Here is a 15940-nt window from a genome sequence, read left to right on the forward strand (position 1 = left end):
ACCTTGTCTTCATACAACCTCCTAGATTCTTGTAATTCAGAACACAGCTGAGAAACTATAGATCCCAGGTGACTGACTTGATGCGCACACACTGAATTTTGCTTTCTTGTTTGCTCTCTAAGAAATGTTTCAAATGGAGAAATTAGGTTCATGAAAGCATGAAACATTTGTGGTTGTTTTTGCTGTAATCAGTAAGAACACTAAAACTTACTACTTTAAAGTACGATTATCATTCACAGTCGATTATCATTCCACATTTAAAATATACTGTCTTATTGTCCAGATTTGCTGTCTGAGAGTTCTCACACGAAATCATAGAGACTCAAGTCTTAATGATTTTTATTGCTGATGATGACTCTTTTATCCTCAACCAAATTGTAAAAAAGCTACGTCTGCTTTCAAATGCACCCCAACTATTCCATAAGCTGAACTCAGGGGCATTTTGCTATCAGCTATTCCCTTTCAACTACGCAGGTCAGTCATAATATATATACTGATGTTTAAGTCTCATCTTAAGTTTGCAGCACTGCATGGCATGTCCTCGATTTTTAATTGTTGAACACTGTTTTCTAAGTCACCAAGTAGCTGGTGAGAATCAGTGTCATTTTCTTCTCATTCAATTATTGCCAAAGTCAACAGTACCAACATATCTTTTTCTCCCCCCAAATGAAAAACATTTAAAATTACCCCTCATTACTATTTATTTGTACCTTTATGCAAACAGCCCAACTGTTTACTCAGTCTTGTCTGTGACTCAACAGATAATGTTACTGGCAATTAATTTTGTATCTGAATCCACTGAATGTATAGAAGACAAAGCCCGTGGTGCAATACAGACACCTAAAACTGCACACAACCACAGCTCTTAACTGTAGCCAGGTACTCTGCAAAAACTGTTCACAACTCCGATACTGGAGATACATCATTCAAAAAGCTGGTGGCAAAAACAGAGCTGACAGCTAGAGCCACAATTTGAACTTCCACCCACTTTGCTGGTGCTGCTTCAGAACCACAGCGACCGAACCAGTCCCTGAGTGTGCCAATTCTTAAAGTTTGCCTAATGCATTACTTTTTGCCTCTATATAGCGTGATTCCCTATTTCTTCATTTTTCTTTTTTCTCTTCATTCTACAGTTTATGCAAGGACTGCCTAAGTTTCAGACATTGAAAAAAAAAAAAAAAAGAAGAGTAGGGCATAGAGTATACCAGCAGCATAAGCTGGTACACTCTAAGAATAAGCTCTCTCAAATTAAGGTTTTTCTTAATATTTTCTGTACTATAATCAAACAAACATACTGAACGTTCTCCATCTGGCTTTGGATACTATTTGCATAGCTGCGTGCACTCTTAGCTTTAGCAGTTAGTGCTGCCACCTCCTGTTCATGTTCATTTATTACTTCCTCAATCCTGTTTTAAAAAGAAAATACTGGTTAAAATTTTAGTCTTGGCAAAAAATAACCTCTCCACTGAACAGGTAATCATATTGTTCAGTAGTCAGAAATCTAATTGTTTTGATGTTTTATTGTAAATGAAATACATTGCATTAAGTTATTCACCCATTTATTTTGAACATGCTACTGTATAACTCAGGTATATAGCTGGGATATTTAGATCATCAGAATAAAATGATGTGTGGTACATGTGAAAAACTGCCTACTTAAATAGCTTTATGAATAAGTAATTGAAAAACAGATATCTGGATTGATGTTGCTGAAGCAGAAGTTCTTTTTGGGTCTTTGAATCTTTTTTCAATGACTCCAGTTCTTCTTCCACCTATTTTAAAAGATGACAATGCTAACCTCTAAAGAAAGCACAGACTAAATAGTAGTTTTCAAAGTGTAATTCCTTTCTTTCCGCGTCCAACTTGAACCGTAAAAAACTACAAAGCAGAGGTTAAATTCTAGCAAAATACCCCTCTCAGGTTGGAGACAGGTATGAATGTGCTAGTGCAACATGGCACACCTGCACCTGTTATCTTAACTACAAAATGGCTTTCATGCCTCTCTCTGCCTGGTACAGATTCTAGCTTATCCAGGACGTGCCACTTGCATCAGCTGCATGATAGCCCTACTTAAGACTGAAGAAGCTAGAGCTAACTCCCATTTCTGGACAGCTATGAACCATTTGCTTAGGCCAGTTTAAAAAACAAAAACGTAGAATGAGTACTGGAAGGAAACACAGCACTTTTTCCACATACCAGAACCACCTTTTCTTTGAGATATGACAACTCTGAGTCTAAATCCTGCAGGATGTCAAGAAATGCTGTGCTTACTTTGTGGATGTGCAAGCTGGTAATATTCCCATGCTCGTAGAGTTTCTTGCCTGTACTGTCTTCGGAATACATTAGGATACCACTTAGTTCTAGAATTACTTCCTCATGACTGTGGACCATCTTTTTCCGATGCTCATTTTGGCTGTTAGCCTCCCTCAGTATCTCCTCCTGCAGGTGGTTAGCAGCTTCCATTTCTTCAGTAGTAGTTTTCAGCTGTATTTTTACACTCTCTTGGCTCTGGGACTTCCTCTGTCTGAATGTAGAAATCAAAGAAACAATTTAGAAGACAGGATTCACAATGTCAACTTTCATCCTGACAAAAAAGGATAATGCTTTTATTGATTAACTACTGTTTTTCACAACTAGATCATAAGCTGTTTTCTAAACCAAGGTGCTGTAGTCTCATTGGCTATGTAATGGATATCGAGGTGCTCGAGCGAGTCCACAGAAAGGCAACAAAGCTGGTGAGGGGTCTGTGATTGCATAGCAGGACTGTGACATTCACAAACGACCCAATTACAACATGCATGGTTGATTTCTGTCCACATAGAGCTTTTCCTAACCCCCCACAACGCAACAAGTCCCTGTGTCTGTGCACTTCACTTGTTATGCTGCTTCTCTGTGTCTGTACCAACACATCCTGAGAAATCTCGGTTTTCATTCCATAACACTACTAGAGAGAAAGATTACATGGAAACAGAGCTGCAAAGCATGGGGAAATGCACCCTGAGGAGGCTCTTAACTTTAAAGCAGGAAGAAGGTGCACCAGCTTCAGGGAGGGGTGGATATTCTATCTATATTCTAGGAGGGGTGGATATTCTATCAACACTGCTCAGTTATTTTGGAGTTTAACCTAAAAGCATAAGCAGGTTAAAAGAAAAAAACTCTGGGCTAATGAACTTGACTGTTGGGACAGACATCCAGACTCAGAAAGTCTTTACATTTTAAGTCCTTGAACACTAAGATACAGACGCATACCAAGGAACGTATCACTTTTTCCTGACCATTTTAATGTGTATCTGCCACTAGATGCTTCTGGAATCAACTCATTGGATAGATGACACTTTGATTTGATCCATCGGAGTGAATCAGTAAATCAAGGCTTTAGAAAAGAAAAATATCATCCTTATCCTTCTCAGTTGACCATTAACTCTGAAACTCATTAACGATCCCTCTTTGATAAAAAATTTCCAATAGTAGGTACGCAAATGTGTATATAAAAATCACTAAATCTAATCACCATCTTCAACCCACCCCAAAACAGTAAAATCACTGAATATCACAAATATCACTTTTCCATTGCTGAATGACTCTGAATCTAACAGTAAACATAATTCTGGGCTCCTGCAAATTCATTATCATTAGGCCTTACTGTATCCTGATATTTTTGCAGAAATCCTGCTGACATATGGAATGACATATGACATATGTTCCTTCCACTGTGGACAGAAACAAAGTACACAAACTACAATCATCAGTGCAATTCACCCCTCACAGTAGATTGCCTTGGGTACCCATATCCTTAAATTTTGTGTTCACACCTTTCCTGTCACATTAGTATTAAGGACTACAGCTTCAGCATCTGTTTGTTTCCATTTTATTTAAGGATGGTGTTGACCATAATGATGGATATCAGATACAGGATTTCTCTAATTAAAAGAAAAAAAAAAGTATGCTACCTTAATTCTTGGATATTCTCACTCATATTAACAGCACCCGTGAAGAAAAAATAATTCTCCTTATTTTCTAATATATTTATCAATATATTAATTCCTAGTACGTTAAGAACCAACCTTCTATCATAAAAATGAAATCTTTCCTCTACTTTTAACTAGGAGAAATTCAAGGATATTGAGGTAGATAATTCCTCTCCTTCATAAAGTCTTAGGCTTTGTTTTGTCTGGATGAATGCACAGATGCACAGTTTTATAAATACTTGGTATCATCTTCTGTTAAGTTTTTCAACAATTAAGTGGTAAATCATATATACTGTCACCTTCTTATAAGATTTCCAGGTACTTTTTCTGCAAGAAAAAGCGAAGACCACATTTCTATAAATATCTGCCCTCATCTCATCTCCAAATGTAATTTATCCCAACCTGCTTGCCTCAAGACAATCTTTTTCCTCACGTAACTGCTTTGCAGGTATGTCCAGAATAAAAACTGAGGTCTGGTGGAAGACCGAAGCACACAGTCTCAATTTGTGTATCTAGAGTTTTGGGATTGTGATTAACAGCTCCTGCCAGGTCAGTTTCTCCTAAACCAGAGAGACCCGTCACAGCTCCCCGTGTTTTCTGTGTGGTGAGGACGGAAGCCAGGAGGAGCTACGGGTGGTGCCATTTTGGCGGGGAGGGGGGCGAGCACACACAAAATGGCCGCCCCAGGCTACCACCTGCCCCTTCCCTGCCGAGCAATGAGGGAGACCCAGAGCTATCCGGCCACTCTTGTAACCCTCCAGCCCTTCCTATCTGTGCACACACCCCCTCCAAGGTTTTTTTTTTTTTTTTCTTTTTCTTCCTCAACCTCATCAGTGCAGGTGCTGGCTACGTCCTTTCAGAAAGACCACATCCTCACAGTGAAGACAGTCAGCTTGCCCCTTCTTCTGCCTCCTCCCCAGGAAGGAGTCTGCCCTTTGAGCAATTGCACTACACCCACCTCACCTCAGTGACAGAGGGGCTGCAACATCTGGCCACCATGAGGAGATCTCCAGGCCAGCGCCTCGTCCAGCCACCACAAAATGGCTGCTCGTGTGCAGCAGCCCCCTGGCCCCAGGCGGCGGGTTCTCTCCTGCTGTGGGGGCACCGGAGCAGCCAAGCCGCCTTCATGGCCACTGGATGGTGAAGGAAGGTTTAATGGCCCCATGCTCGAGGCTGAAGGTAAAAATCCTCTCAATCGAAGGGGCGGGGGGGGCCTGGGACATCGCGGTGTGGGGGCTGGCTATGACCTTGAAGGGAGAAGTCCGTGAGGAACCTTCTTCCCGCCAGAGAAAAGCTCGGAGAGCCAAAAGCATCCCACCAAAAAGCTAGGTCAGGAGTAAAATCAAAATCTTCTGACTTATGCACCAGACTTTTCAGAGATAAAATGGTTTTCAGTTCCTGAAGGTAATGGCCTGACTGGTATTTTCCATTCTTGCTGGGAGAACGGGTGCACAGCCACCACATGATCAGTAAGGGAAATCAGGTCGCCAATTGTCCTATTTTGGATCTCAGTTTTTGGAGCGCACATACAGATTTCAACAGACCATATAACTCTTACCAAGTTACTCAAAGTAACAGACAACAGTTTACAACAGAGTCCTCATGTTACACCTCTCGAGAAACCCACATGTGAACCGGGTCCAGAAGAAACACCAGAGTACCGGTGTCAGAGAAAACTCTGGGTATAAGCTTATTTATATTCCTGTATTTAAATACCTGACTATGAAGAAAAACACATAACCATTTCTCAAAGGGAAATAATCCCATTTTAATTTAAGAGAGAAGAAAGCTGTTCAATCAATGCGAAGAGCCTGAGACTGAAAGGCAAAGGATGCTGCACCTACCTCTAACAGACATTGGTGAGGTTTGTTTCTCTTGTGTTTTGCCAACTCTTCGTCCAGCTTGCTAAGGTCATACTGCTCCGTATGACACCTCCTGCTGAGGGCTGCTCCTCCAGGGTCAGTGTGCTGAAGTTTTGCTCCCTGCTGGGGGGCTGGCAAAGGAGGGGGACCCTGAACTCACGACGACTGTTTTGCCTGGGTCTGGGTCCGGTTCCTGAGCCCCTCCCATGCTTGCAGTGAGTGAGGGAGTTAGGAGAATCTTATCAAGCAGAGATAGAGTGCTGACAGCATTAAACTAGGATGCTACTTAGTGTCTTTGCTAACTACGGTGCATTGTGCAAATTAACTAAAGCAAGAAGCCTTGGGCCCCTTACCAAGGTCAGTCTCTTAATAAGAGTGTGAGCCTATCTTAAGAAACTGTCAGAAACTGGTCCTGCGGATGGACAAGAGCCAAGGAGCAACTGAGTCTGCGCAAAGACAAGAGGTCAACTAGCGTTGATGAAGAAGAGTCAGCAACCTTCATCCCCATGACCCCCGACGACCACCACCAGGAGACACTGTGCAAGCGCAGATGGGAGGAGCTTATGGAAATGACTCCTTCAAACTAATTTTAATATGAAGCAGGGGCAGGTTATGAATATGTATAGGCATATTGTGAAACTTCAAGCATATGTAACTCTTTGCTGCATATAACCAAGGAAAGTTGCTGCGTCAGGCACGCACGACTTTGGTGGGACTAACCCTCATGCTACCCAGTGCTGAGGAAACATACCTACTTTACAATCTTACTGATTGTGGAGTCCGTTTTCCACAAGTCAGCAAGAGCTTCGGAAGCCACCTGCCCCTTACCCCAACCCCTTGGCCCGAGTCTGTAGCCTAGGGCACAAACTCCTCCTCTGGAGGCGGTCTTGTGCAGGAAGGGCAGCCAATAAATGCCCCATCCAGCCTTTAGGTTCTCCACAAAGTATCCTTCAAAACGTTCCCAGCTTCGGTGGGGAACTTGATAGCTTTTCCCCAATAAGGCTTTGGCTTTCTGTGGAGCAGCACCTCTCCTGAGTGCAGGTGCCTTTTTTTTTTTTTTTTTCCTTCTTCCCCTTAGTCATTTTGTGCAAAATGAGGTCCTGAGCACCCCAGCCTTGTGGTCCTGCCGCTTCCCCCTACCACCCCTGAAACACTGCTTACGCATAGGGAGTAGGTAACCTTGTTAGGTTACAATTCCTGAAATACTTCTCCCTTTTTTTTTTCCTTTTTTTTTTTAAAAAAAAAAAGAAAATTAAGAATAATCACAGGTTTGTTAGTAAGCTGTAAATATATAATTCTGGTGTTTAAAATAATTCCCCCCCCCGAAGGCACTAGGAACTGTGACTGAGGTATAAAGCTTCAGAGGAAAGTAGTTGAGTAATTTATGCTAGCTGAGGCTTTTACCCTAAAATACCTGGGCTATACCCACCAGCCATTTCAGATGGGGTTCAAGGGATTATTTGTTAAATAATAAAATTATTTTTGAGGAGAAAAAAATAGCTAGAAAAAGAATACCTACCTGCTGTGTTTTTTCATATCCCATATATCAAATGTAAATATCTGCAGAATTTTGCCAGCACTTCACATGATGAGCTCAGGTAGAGGACCACGTTACCACAGCTTGCTGTGATGTGCTCTGATGCCTTGGGCGACTTCAGCTGTAATCCATTTTGCAAGAAGTAGTTGCAAGAAATAGTTTGGCACAAAGATCTCTTATCCCAGAAGGTGGGCATGTGTTGAAATTGTCTGATTGTGCCTGCAGTCTGCCACAATACAGATAAACACCACACAATTGCTCAGTTAAATGAGGTGATGGTTTCCCCAAGCCTTTTATGCTTCCTTCTTTTTATTTGGAAAGTCTGTAACTGAGCCACAACAAGGGAAACCCCTTTAGCCATTGCTAATAATACTGGATAATTCCGTATATTCATGTAATCTGATTGTAATTTAGTGTTAGAATGAAGACATCTATGATGTGCCTACTTCTGTGCATCCTGATAAATTATTGCATTCAGAGTGCAAACTGAGCCTGTTTTTCTGGAAAACCTTATGGTACTATATAGAAATTCAGGGCTTGCTACTGCTGAAATGTCCTCAGGGGTGTTACAGTTATAATGCCATACATAACAACAACTTACATGTTGCAAATTTTTGGTGCTATATTGTGATTAGCCTTTTTTATTGATTATTGGTTCCTGATTCAAGCAGTTATTTCATCAAGGTCATTGATAAAGCCATTACATCAGATAGGTGAAAATTCAGATGCAGAGAGAAAAATCAGCGGTTTTGAATTTAGATACCCTGAGTTCATCTTCTTCACTTGTGATGGCAGTTGTGCTCCCCTTGGAGGAGCAGAATTATTCTTCATTCCTTATACTTGCTTTTCAGTTTTCTTTGAGTAACAGAGGGACCTCAAACTGTTTTGTGCCAGAGACAGTGTTATCTGGAAAGACTTTTTTTGTTCATCAAAGAAAAATCTTTTTTTTTCTTTCTTTTTTTTTTTTTGTTTTTTTCCAGTCTTCAAAGGCAGGTATCTTTTCCAACATAAGATCTATGTGGATTGACGTACTCTGCAGCTTCCTTCTGTTTCTCAACCTTGTTCTTTCCTTTCACTCTCTGATTTTTATATTCTATGTTAGGCCTGCCCAGAAAAACAGGCTTATTCTGTAGCTTGGGAGGGAGCTGGACTCAAATCCAGCCTGCAGTGTGAGCAGAGCTTCTCCATTTAGCTCCAGGAATGTCTCTCCAGAAACAAGCTTTTGACATTTGTAGTTGATTGTAATCCCCCTTTTTTGGCCGTACAGAGGCTTAACTTATGGTCCATCCCATCATTTCTCCTTTCAGATGCCAAACAAATATTTTACGGAGTTGAGTGGATGGATGTGCTATGGGATCGGCTCAGGTTGATGGAAGGTAAGTGTAGAAAAGCAGTATTTTCTAGTAAGATGTTTCTAATTTATTAATTTACCTAACCTTCAAGAGAACCATTACTCCAGGAAGACATGACTTGCTTCTTAAGAGATCCTGGGTTGATTCAGGAGAGTTGTGTCTTTTAACATTTGTTTTGTTCAGTCCTGCAGATTTAGGTCCTCCGCATCTTCAAGACTCAGGATAAAGAAGAGGCCGGGATGGCCACTGGTGCTTGAAGGCAATCTATTATCATTTAAAATTCCTGAAGCTCTTCAGTTTATACAGAGCCCTATCTGGAAGTAAAAGAAAAGCTATACTGTGGTAAAAAGCAGTGAGCTAGGAAAAAGAAGGCTTGCTTTCAGTTTTCAGCCTTTTCATACTTCATGTGTGACCATCAGCAAGTCACCCTCTGTTTGCATCTGTGAAAGGTAAGAAGATCCACATTTCTACCCCCTTTTGTCTGCCTTGCCAATTTAAATTACAAATTATGTCAAAAGGGGCTGTTGCAAGGCTTTTACTTGCTCAGAAGCAGTTTGTATACAGCTAGAGATACAAAAGACTACTCTAACCCTAGGGACTCGTGCTGGCCTGGCAGAATGTGGGTGCACCAGCTCCCATATCTAGAAGAGGTTCTAAGAAAGGCCACTGGGAAGGCAAGCCCCCGCCTTTGCCTTCACAGAACTTTCACAGAAATCCTGTTTCCACTGACATGTGGTTGTGTACCTAGATATTTGTTCACTTCTTTGCATAAAAGGGCTAGAAATAAAAAGTAAAGAAATAATCAAAATTGGTTTGTGCTTGGTAAAACGCTGTGGGCCCTTTATCCTTTACAGGCTCACTTCTGTGTGGCCAGTGGAATTACACTGGAGTAAAACATGAACACGAGGAGAAAGATGCAGCTCATTCCGAACTTGTCGACCTGCTTGTATTGATGATTTTCTGCCAAATACATCTTGTTGTGTAATCAGTTACACTTCTGCTCTTCAGATGTCCAACTCAAAGCCGGTTTGGCATGTTAATTCTCTTCAGAAGTCCCTTCATTATGGACGATGGCTGCTTTATTTTATGAAACAAGTCTTGAGAGGTGAGTCTTGAGTTACCTTCACCCTTCCTCTAAATTAAACAGAAAGTAGATTTGAAGAAAGCATACTGTTTAATTCTGCAGCCAAAAAGTAACATATGTACAAAGACTGGGAGCTAAATTTACTTTTTTTTTTTTTTTTTATTTCTAGGTTTATGCTTAAGCTGATGACACGCCAGCTGATGGACCCAGGTAGGATTAATAGCCCTTCCCTGAATACTTTGTAGGAATTTTGCTTCCTTTCCGAAAAGTAAATGCTTGCTAACTAATTTGTGAAATGTCTGCATGTAAATCGATAAAGACAATTTAAACTCTCATAACTCAACTAAAAACCAGTGTGTTAGCTAGGGGCCAGCGGATGGGGGCAGTGTTGCTCCAATGAACTTTTTCATTTGCAAAAGAAACTTGCAATATTAGGAGAAATTTAGGAAAAGTGAGGGCAGCCATCAGTAAAGAGGCAATACCTTTATTGATGGTAACTATAGGGTGTGATCTTGAACTGTGAGAAGTGAAATCAATGGCAATTTCTCCTGCTTTACCAGAGTAATACTTGACAGTTAAGCAAAAGGGTTCTGACATGACTCTATACCAAATTTATTTTCTCTTACATCGAAAACCTTCAGAATTTTAATTCGCATTTTATTTTGTGTGGGCAGCACTTCCTGAATCCAAGTCTGTATATTGCACTGTGACAACAGTGTTCTGAGAGAGACTTCTCAGAGAAGAATTCCTTAATACTTGGGCAATGTGAGGTTCTTGCCAAAGGCAAGATGGGGGGAAAAAAGGTTTGTATTTAAGACTTTGAAATGATTATATGCAGGTGAATATTGAATATTGCTTTAATTATGCTCAACACTGAAATCTTTTTCTCAGAAGAATTAGCTCTAGGTTCATGCACAGAACTGCTCTGTGTACTGAGTCTGGCAAAAAGTTAAATTGGAGCGTGGGGGTGGAATTGCCACAGTCTCTAGCATTCCAAAAATCCCTTGTTCTTCTTGATTTCTTTGGGTGTTCCCAGCGAGGTAAGCATTGTGAAAACAGCCCAGGTAATTTTCTCAGTAAGAAATGTATGGATGTCATAGATGGGAATTGGTTTCTACGAGCACTTGACAATTTTTAACTCCTTTGTGAATGAGAGACTGCTGAGAAAGCAGACCAGTGTCTGGCAGCCCTTTTTGGGTTGTTGATCAAACCTTTTTTTTAGCTGCTCATGAGTTCCTGATCTATGTAAGCAAATGTGTGTTAACCTTTTTAGAACTGAAATAGCATTATGTAGGACTGAAGGGACTAGCAAATGTGGAAGCAGTAGGGGTGCCTCAGGAGACAGTAAACACACGGTTCTAGTAATACAGCAGCAATTTGATTTATTATGGTAAGTGGAAATTTCATGGTGCTATTGACAAAAATGTTGTATTTTGGTTGTCGTATTCAGCACCCAAAATGAATTGCAGTACTTGAGCAGAATATGATGGTAACTCAGAAAAGATGATGGTAACACACCAACCACTGTCAGCACCATACTACAGCTCCTGTTGGAATCCTGGCGTCTGCAAACATTATGCGTACTGACAATATCTTTTATTGGAAATGGATACAACCCAGACTACCTTAGCCTGTTAATAGACTGACATGTTCTCACACAGTCTTAAATAGTCTTGATGGTTACGGATAGGAGGATGTATGGCCTCAAGAGGCAGTTTTTGGAGCCTTAGCCTGTCTCTGCAGGGCCTGTGGAGGGACAGAAATGAATTGCTCATTGTAGAGACTTGAAATGAAGGTTTTTACATTGAAACATTAGGAGTGTTTGAAACTACAGAAATCTGATTTGAGGCAGGCTAAAGGGTGAATTCTGGATAAAAGCAATCTGTGAGACTGACCATGATGTGAAGCTAATGAAAAATCAGCACCCGGGAGGGAAGCAGAGGGAACAACTGAGCTCAATATAAGCAAAGATTGAGGATCATCTACCATGAAAAATAAGGGAGGGGGCCTCTTTTCTGTGTTCTTCCTCTTGGCGATTGGGAATGAGAGCTGGGACACAAGGGACAAATAAAAGGCTGTGGGGAAACTCTTGCATCCTAAAGGGGTTTGGAATAGGGCAGTATGAAGGGTGTGAACTAATGTGGAGAGTTTTGGTTTTAGATTTAAAGCTGCAAAGCTCTTTCCCCATGGCCAGAGTCTGAACACAGTAGCATTCATTATGGGTTTGTTAACACAAGATCTTCACTGCTTTCAAACCTCGAGCACATCCCAGGGGCTGCGAGAACAAAAGTGTGGGCACCTTTGAGGCACTGCCTGTATTTGTTTACTCAGTTACAGAGGCAGGAAAGGGAGTGGGCTGTGGGCTGCCCTCTCCATCAGCCTGTTCAAGTGCGGATACAAAGTGGAAGTTTTTGTGAACACCTCTAGTGATGTGTTTTAGGAGTGAAGTCAACACCTGCTGAAGCGATGAGACAAATGCCTGAGCCTACGTGCACATTGATAGACACATCCACAGTCGTAAATTCTACGTAATGGTTACTGCCGCCATTCATAACAATATCCTAACTTCTTGCCACTGGTTCTTATTCCACATATTGGGAAAACACGGTCAACATAGTGTTTGGAGGAAAGCAAATAAGTCCATTGAAGTTGGTGGGTACCACGTGGAAGAAAAGCACTTGATGAGAATAAAATTATTTGCACTGCTCCACTGTGTTGATTTGGAACAGGTCCACTGTATTTTCAGCAACTGGCAGTTTGCATTGTTGCAATTCCTTGATAAGTACAATGGAAAGATGGTGGTTTCCGGAGGCATGATAAAAGAGTGAGCCCCAGCCTTTGCACACTGCATTTTATAGTTGCATGCTTGATGTGCACAATTGGGCAGCGCTGCTTTTCTTGCCTTAATCCATTGCCTTCTCTCTCTCTCTCTCTCTCGCTCTCACACACACACACACACACACTTCCTCACCCTCTCTCATAGCAGCAGTAGCTGCTGCAGCTCTGGCAGATCATCGGAGAGAGCACAGAAAATGAAAAGAGCTCAGCTATCCTCTTAACATTTTCCCCAAAGGATTAATTTCACCTGCTTCTCCAGTTTTGCTGATAGACTTTTTGCATTTTTCAATCCAATAAATGTGGGGTTATTTCACATTTGAAACCCCTCTAAATAGTTTTCGGGATGGACTTTTTCTCTTCTCCTCCCCCAGCCTTTTTTATGACAAGTCAGTAAATTGTGAAGTAAGCGGACAGAGTAACTGAGAGCGTGAGAGGGAGAAGACGCTTCCATTCTTTTAGTGCAGTGGGCTGAGGCAAAAAGGCCATTGTAATGGTAAATTGCACACAGAAAGGAAGAAAAGACTGATAATCAATCACAAATGAAGCATTCGTTTGGATTTTGGCAATTTGCTGGCCAATGGCTTTTAAATGTCTAACCATTTTTTTTTCTAATTTTGCCCATGTATTAAAAAACTTAAGTTTGATATACTGAGGACAGGAAGATAAATCTTAACGAAGCTATCATGCCCGGAATACTTGGGAATGGGAAAAGCACAGTGCTGAAACAGAAGTAAAAAGTTGTGGTTCTGAAGGAGAAGCAGCATGCTGGAATGTTGGTGGGAAACGTCTCTAGCCCATCACCTTGGACTCCAGCTCTGAAGAAAAACTATCCATCTCAGCCGCTTCTTGTTTCGCATGTTTAGGGATGACTTGTGGTGGGCTTCTGAGGAGTTTAGTTTGCAACTTCATTAATCTGTGATTGCCCGAGTGGGTTTTGTATTTGACTGAGTATGTGATAGGACAGATGAGGATGTTAGACAACATTAACACTGGCATATCATCTTCAGAGTCCGGCATTGCCCGTAAAGGAAGATACATCTACCTGGAGGCACTGCTTCAGGGAGGCGCTCCATGGGGATTCACACTGAAAGGCGGACTGGAGCATGGGGAGCCATTAATCATCTCAAAGGTACATATATATTTTTTATTTTAAATAAAATGCTAACAAGTTAGGAGCTGTGCCTGATTTAAAGAGCAAGAGTTGTAAAATAGCCCTGAAATGGTTTGGCACGGTGTTTGGCTTGGTTTTCAAATATCTCGAGCACCTAGTGAAGTCAGTATCAGGAGCTACCTATTTGAGCAGCACGTGAGAGCTCTCAGCATTGTTTAACTATCAAAGTACAGATTTTGTCCCACAGGAAATATTTTTGCTTTTAGAAATTGGCTCTATTTATTTCACTACACTCTCTTTATGAATGGGAGAAGGGGATTTCTTTTTCATGAGGTGATGCAGTCATCTCATGTCATGAAATCATAGCATATCTGAGCACACTTGGTAATCCATAACAGCCTCTTCTGAATAGAAAAGAAAATAAACGCTTCTCATCACATGATGTGATGTCAGCTAATAAGAACTTTGTGTGGAGAAACAGAAGAATAATAATGAATACTTATTCCTATCTGGTATGCATATACGTTATGTTAGCAGTTTACTTATGCTATGTACTTTCTACTTACTATCTTATAAGAGTGGTACGCCTTCAAGATTTGTGTTCTAGCTGACAAGGATATTTTGAGAAACAAATGAGAGAAAGTTCCTCATTCTCGTCAGAACTGAGCTTTAAAAAGTAATCAGGTACCTGAAGATGCATATCTTTAAGACAATGGGTTTTCAAAAGCATGAAATTGAATCTATGAATACTGAAATAGGTTTTACCTATGGCCCTAAAACTGTTTTGAAAATAGGATTTTGGTAATACTGAAATTTAACCTCTAGTGGCTGTTACGTTTCGCTTTTATGTTATCTGTCTGGTGCATTCTTCTTGTTTATAGTACACATTTATGTGGTGAGCTGCTAGGTGCATATGCACTCTCATCTGATCTCATTCCCTCATGTAAACTGGGACACGTGGGGAATTCAAAGGATCAGAACTGATGTCAACTGGAAGAAAATGCTGATACTCAATTTTATTCAAATCCTGCAACTGACTGTGCAAACACACTCGCATGTAAATTGTCAGTCACTTGAATAGTTCACCTGAAATAAATTACTTGTAGTTTGTGCCATCTGCATGTTGAAAGAAAAAAAGGACTTCCAATGAAAGTTCTTTCATCATAAAGGAATTTTAGAAATTTCACATATTTGTCTTTCTTGCAGGACTTCATTGGAGATTGGCATAGCCACAGGAAGCAAAACTAGCCTCTCTGAAATGGTCTTATATTTTTCATTTTGTAAACATGAGGGACTAATACTTCTGTCAGATTTTTCATTCTTTTTGGTAGCATTCTACATTTGTGAGGAAACTGAGAGTTTCTTTTGACTTTGACATTCTTTTGCAGTGTAAAAAGTGCCACCCTCCCTTTTTTTAATTGGGGGCAGGGAGGAGAGAGGAAGAGAGATGGCTCTGGCTGCTGAACATTAATTAATCTATGGGATTTGGTTTCCACAACAACGAGGCCCCTTAATGTCAAACATGCCTGGAGTGTGCGTGGCGCCACTGGGAGCTCTCTGACTTGTGCCTGCCTTCTGTGAAAAGCACTGCAAAAATGTGTATTTTTTTAAAACTTGTAGCTGATTCTAGGTTTGTGCTGTCAATGTTGACATTATGTTGCTTTGCTCATGCATTGGTGACAGCTGAAGAAAAGCTTGTGAGTAGAAGCTGTGCACTCTAGAATATGCACAGCACCTGTAGCTGCTTTTTGGTTTCCAGTTTCAGCTGGAAAACTCATTTCTTCTTGTGTTTGAATTCTTGTGTGTGAATTCACTATGCACTCTTCAGGAAGAATCAAATCGCATATCAGTAATTAAGCTAATTCAGTATTCTTCTGGGAAGTAATGAGGAACTGCGGGAAACAAAAAATTGAACCATACTACAGGTCAGATCCTCTTGTACTTACGCAAGAGTACTAGCAGTACGTATGCAGGTACAGCTCTAGGAGTGATCCAACAACAATTCTAAATAATGTTACCTATAAATATAAAAAAGGTGGATGTCAGATTTTCATTTCTGATTATTCAGAATTAAGGTAGGAATTTTATTCGCTTCAGGTTTCTTTTCTGTTCTGGCGAATAAATAATATTTACATCTGCTTAAGGATCTATTTGCATTGACAAAGTGGTGTTAAATGACCTTAGTGTT

General features: G+C 40.8%; 2 protein-coding genes across 3 annotated transcripts in view; one reads left to right on the plus strand and one right to left on the minus strand.

Annotated features, from left to right (window-relative positions):
• Nucleotides 1-7709, minus strand: part of CCDC158 (coiled-coil domain containing 158) — a 52202-nt gene extending 44493 nt beyond the window's left edge. Inside the window, 4 exon segments of the mRNA XM_083835798.1 lie at nucleotides 1277-1406; nucleotides 1657-1772; nucleotides 2131-2524; nucleotides 7350-7709. Coding sequence (XP_083691924.1) covers nucleotides 1277-1406; nucleotides 1657-1772; nucleotides 2131-2524; nucleotides 7350-7366 — 657 coding nt within the window. The 5' untranslated portion in view covers nucleotides 7367-7709.
• A 965-nt stretch (nucleotides 7710-8674) lies between these two features.
• SHROOM3 (shroom family member 3) overlaps nucleotides 8675-15940 on the plus strand; it is a 150878-nt gene continuing 143612 nt past the window's right edge. Inside the window, exons 1-5 of one of the 2 annotated variants that reach the window (XM_083835248.1) lie at nucleotides 8675-8743; nucleotides 8903-9168; nucleotides 9574-9824; nucleotides 9973-10013; nucleotides 13649-13770. In XM_083835248.1, the coding sequence (XP_083691374.1) occupies nucleotides 9790-9824; nucleotides 9973-10013; nucleotides 13649-13770 (198 nt within the window). In that variant the 5' untranslated portion in view covers nucleotides 8675-8743; nucleotides 8903-9168; nucleotides 9574-9789. Of the gene's footprint in view, nucleotides 8744-8902; nucleotides 9169-9573; nucleotides 9825-9972; nucleotides 10014-12598; nucleotides 13771-15940 lie in introns of those variants that run through there. The other variant, XM_083835249.1, reaches the window with a different exon arrangement.

Source organism: Anser anser (assembly GCF_964211835.1).
Source record: "Anser anser genome assembly, chromosome: 4".
Lineage (NCBI taxonomy): Eukaryota > Metazoa > Chordata > Aves > Anseriformes > Anatidae > Anser > Anser anser.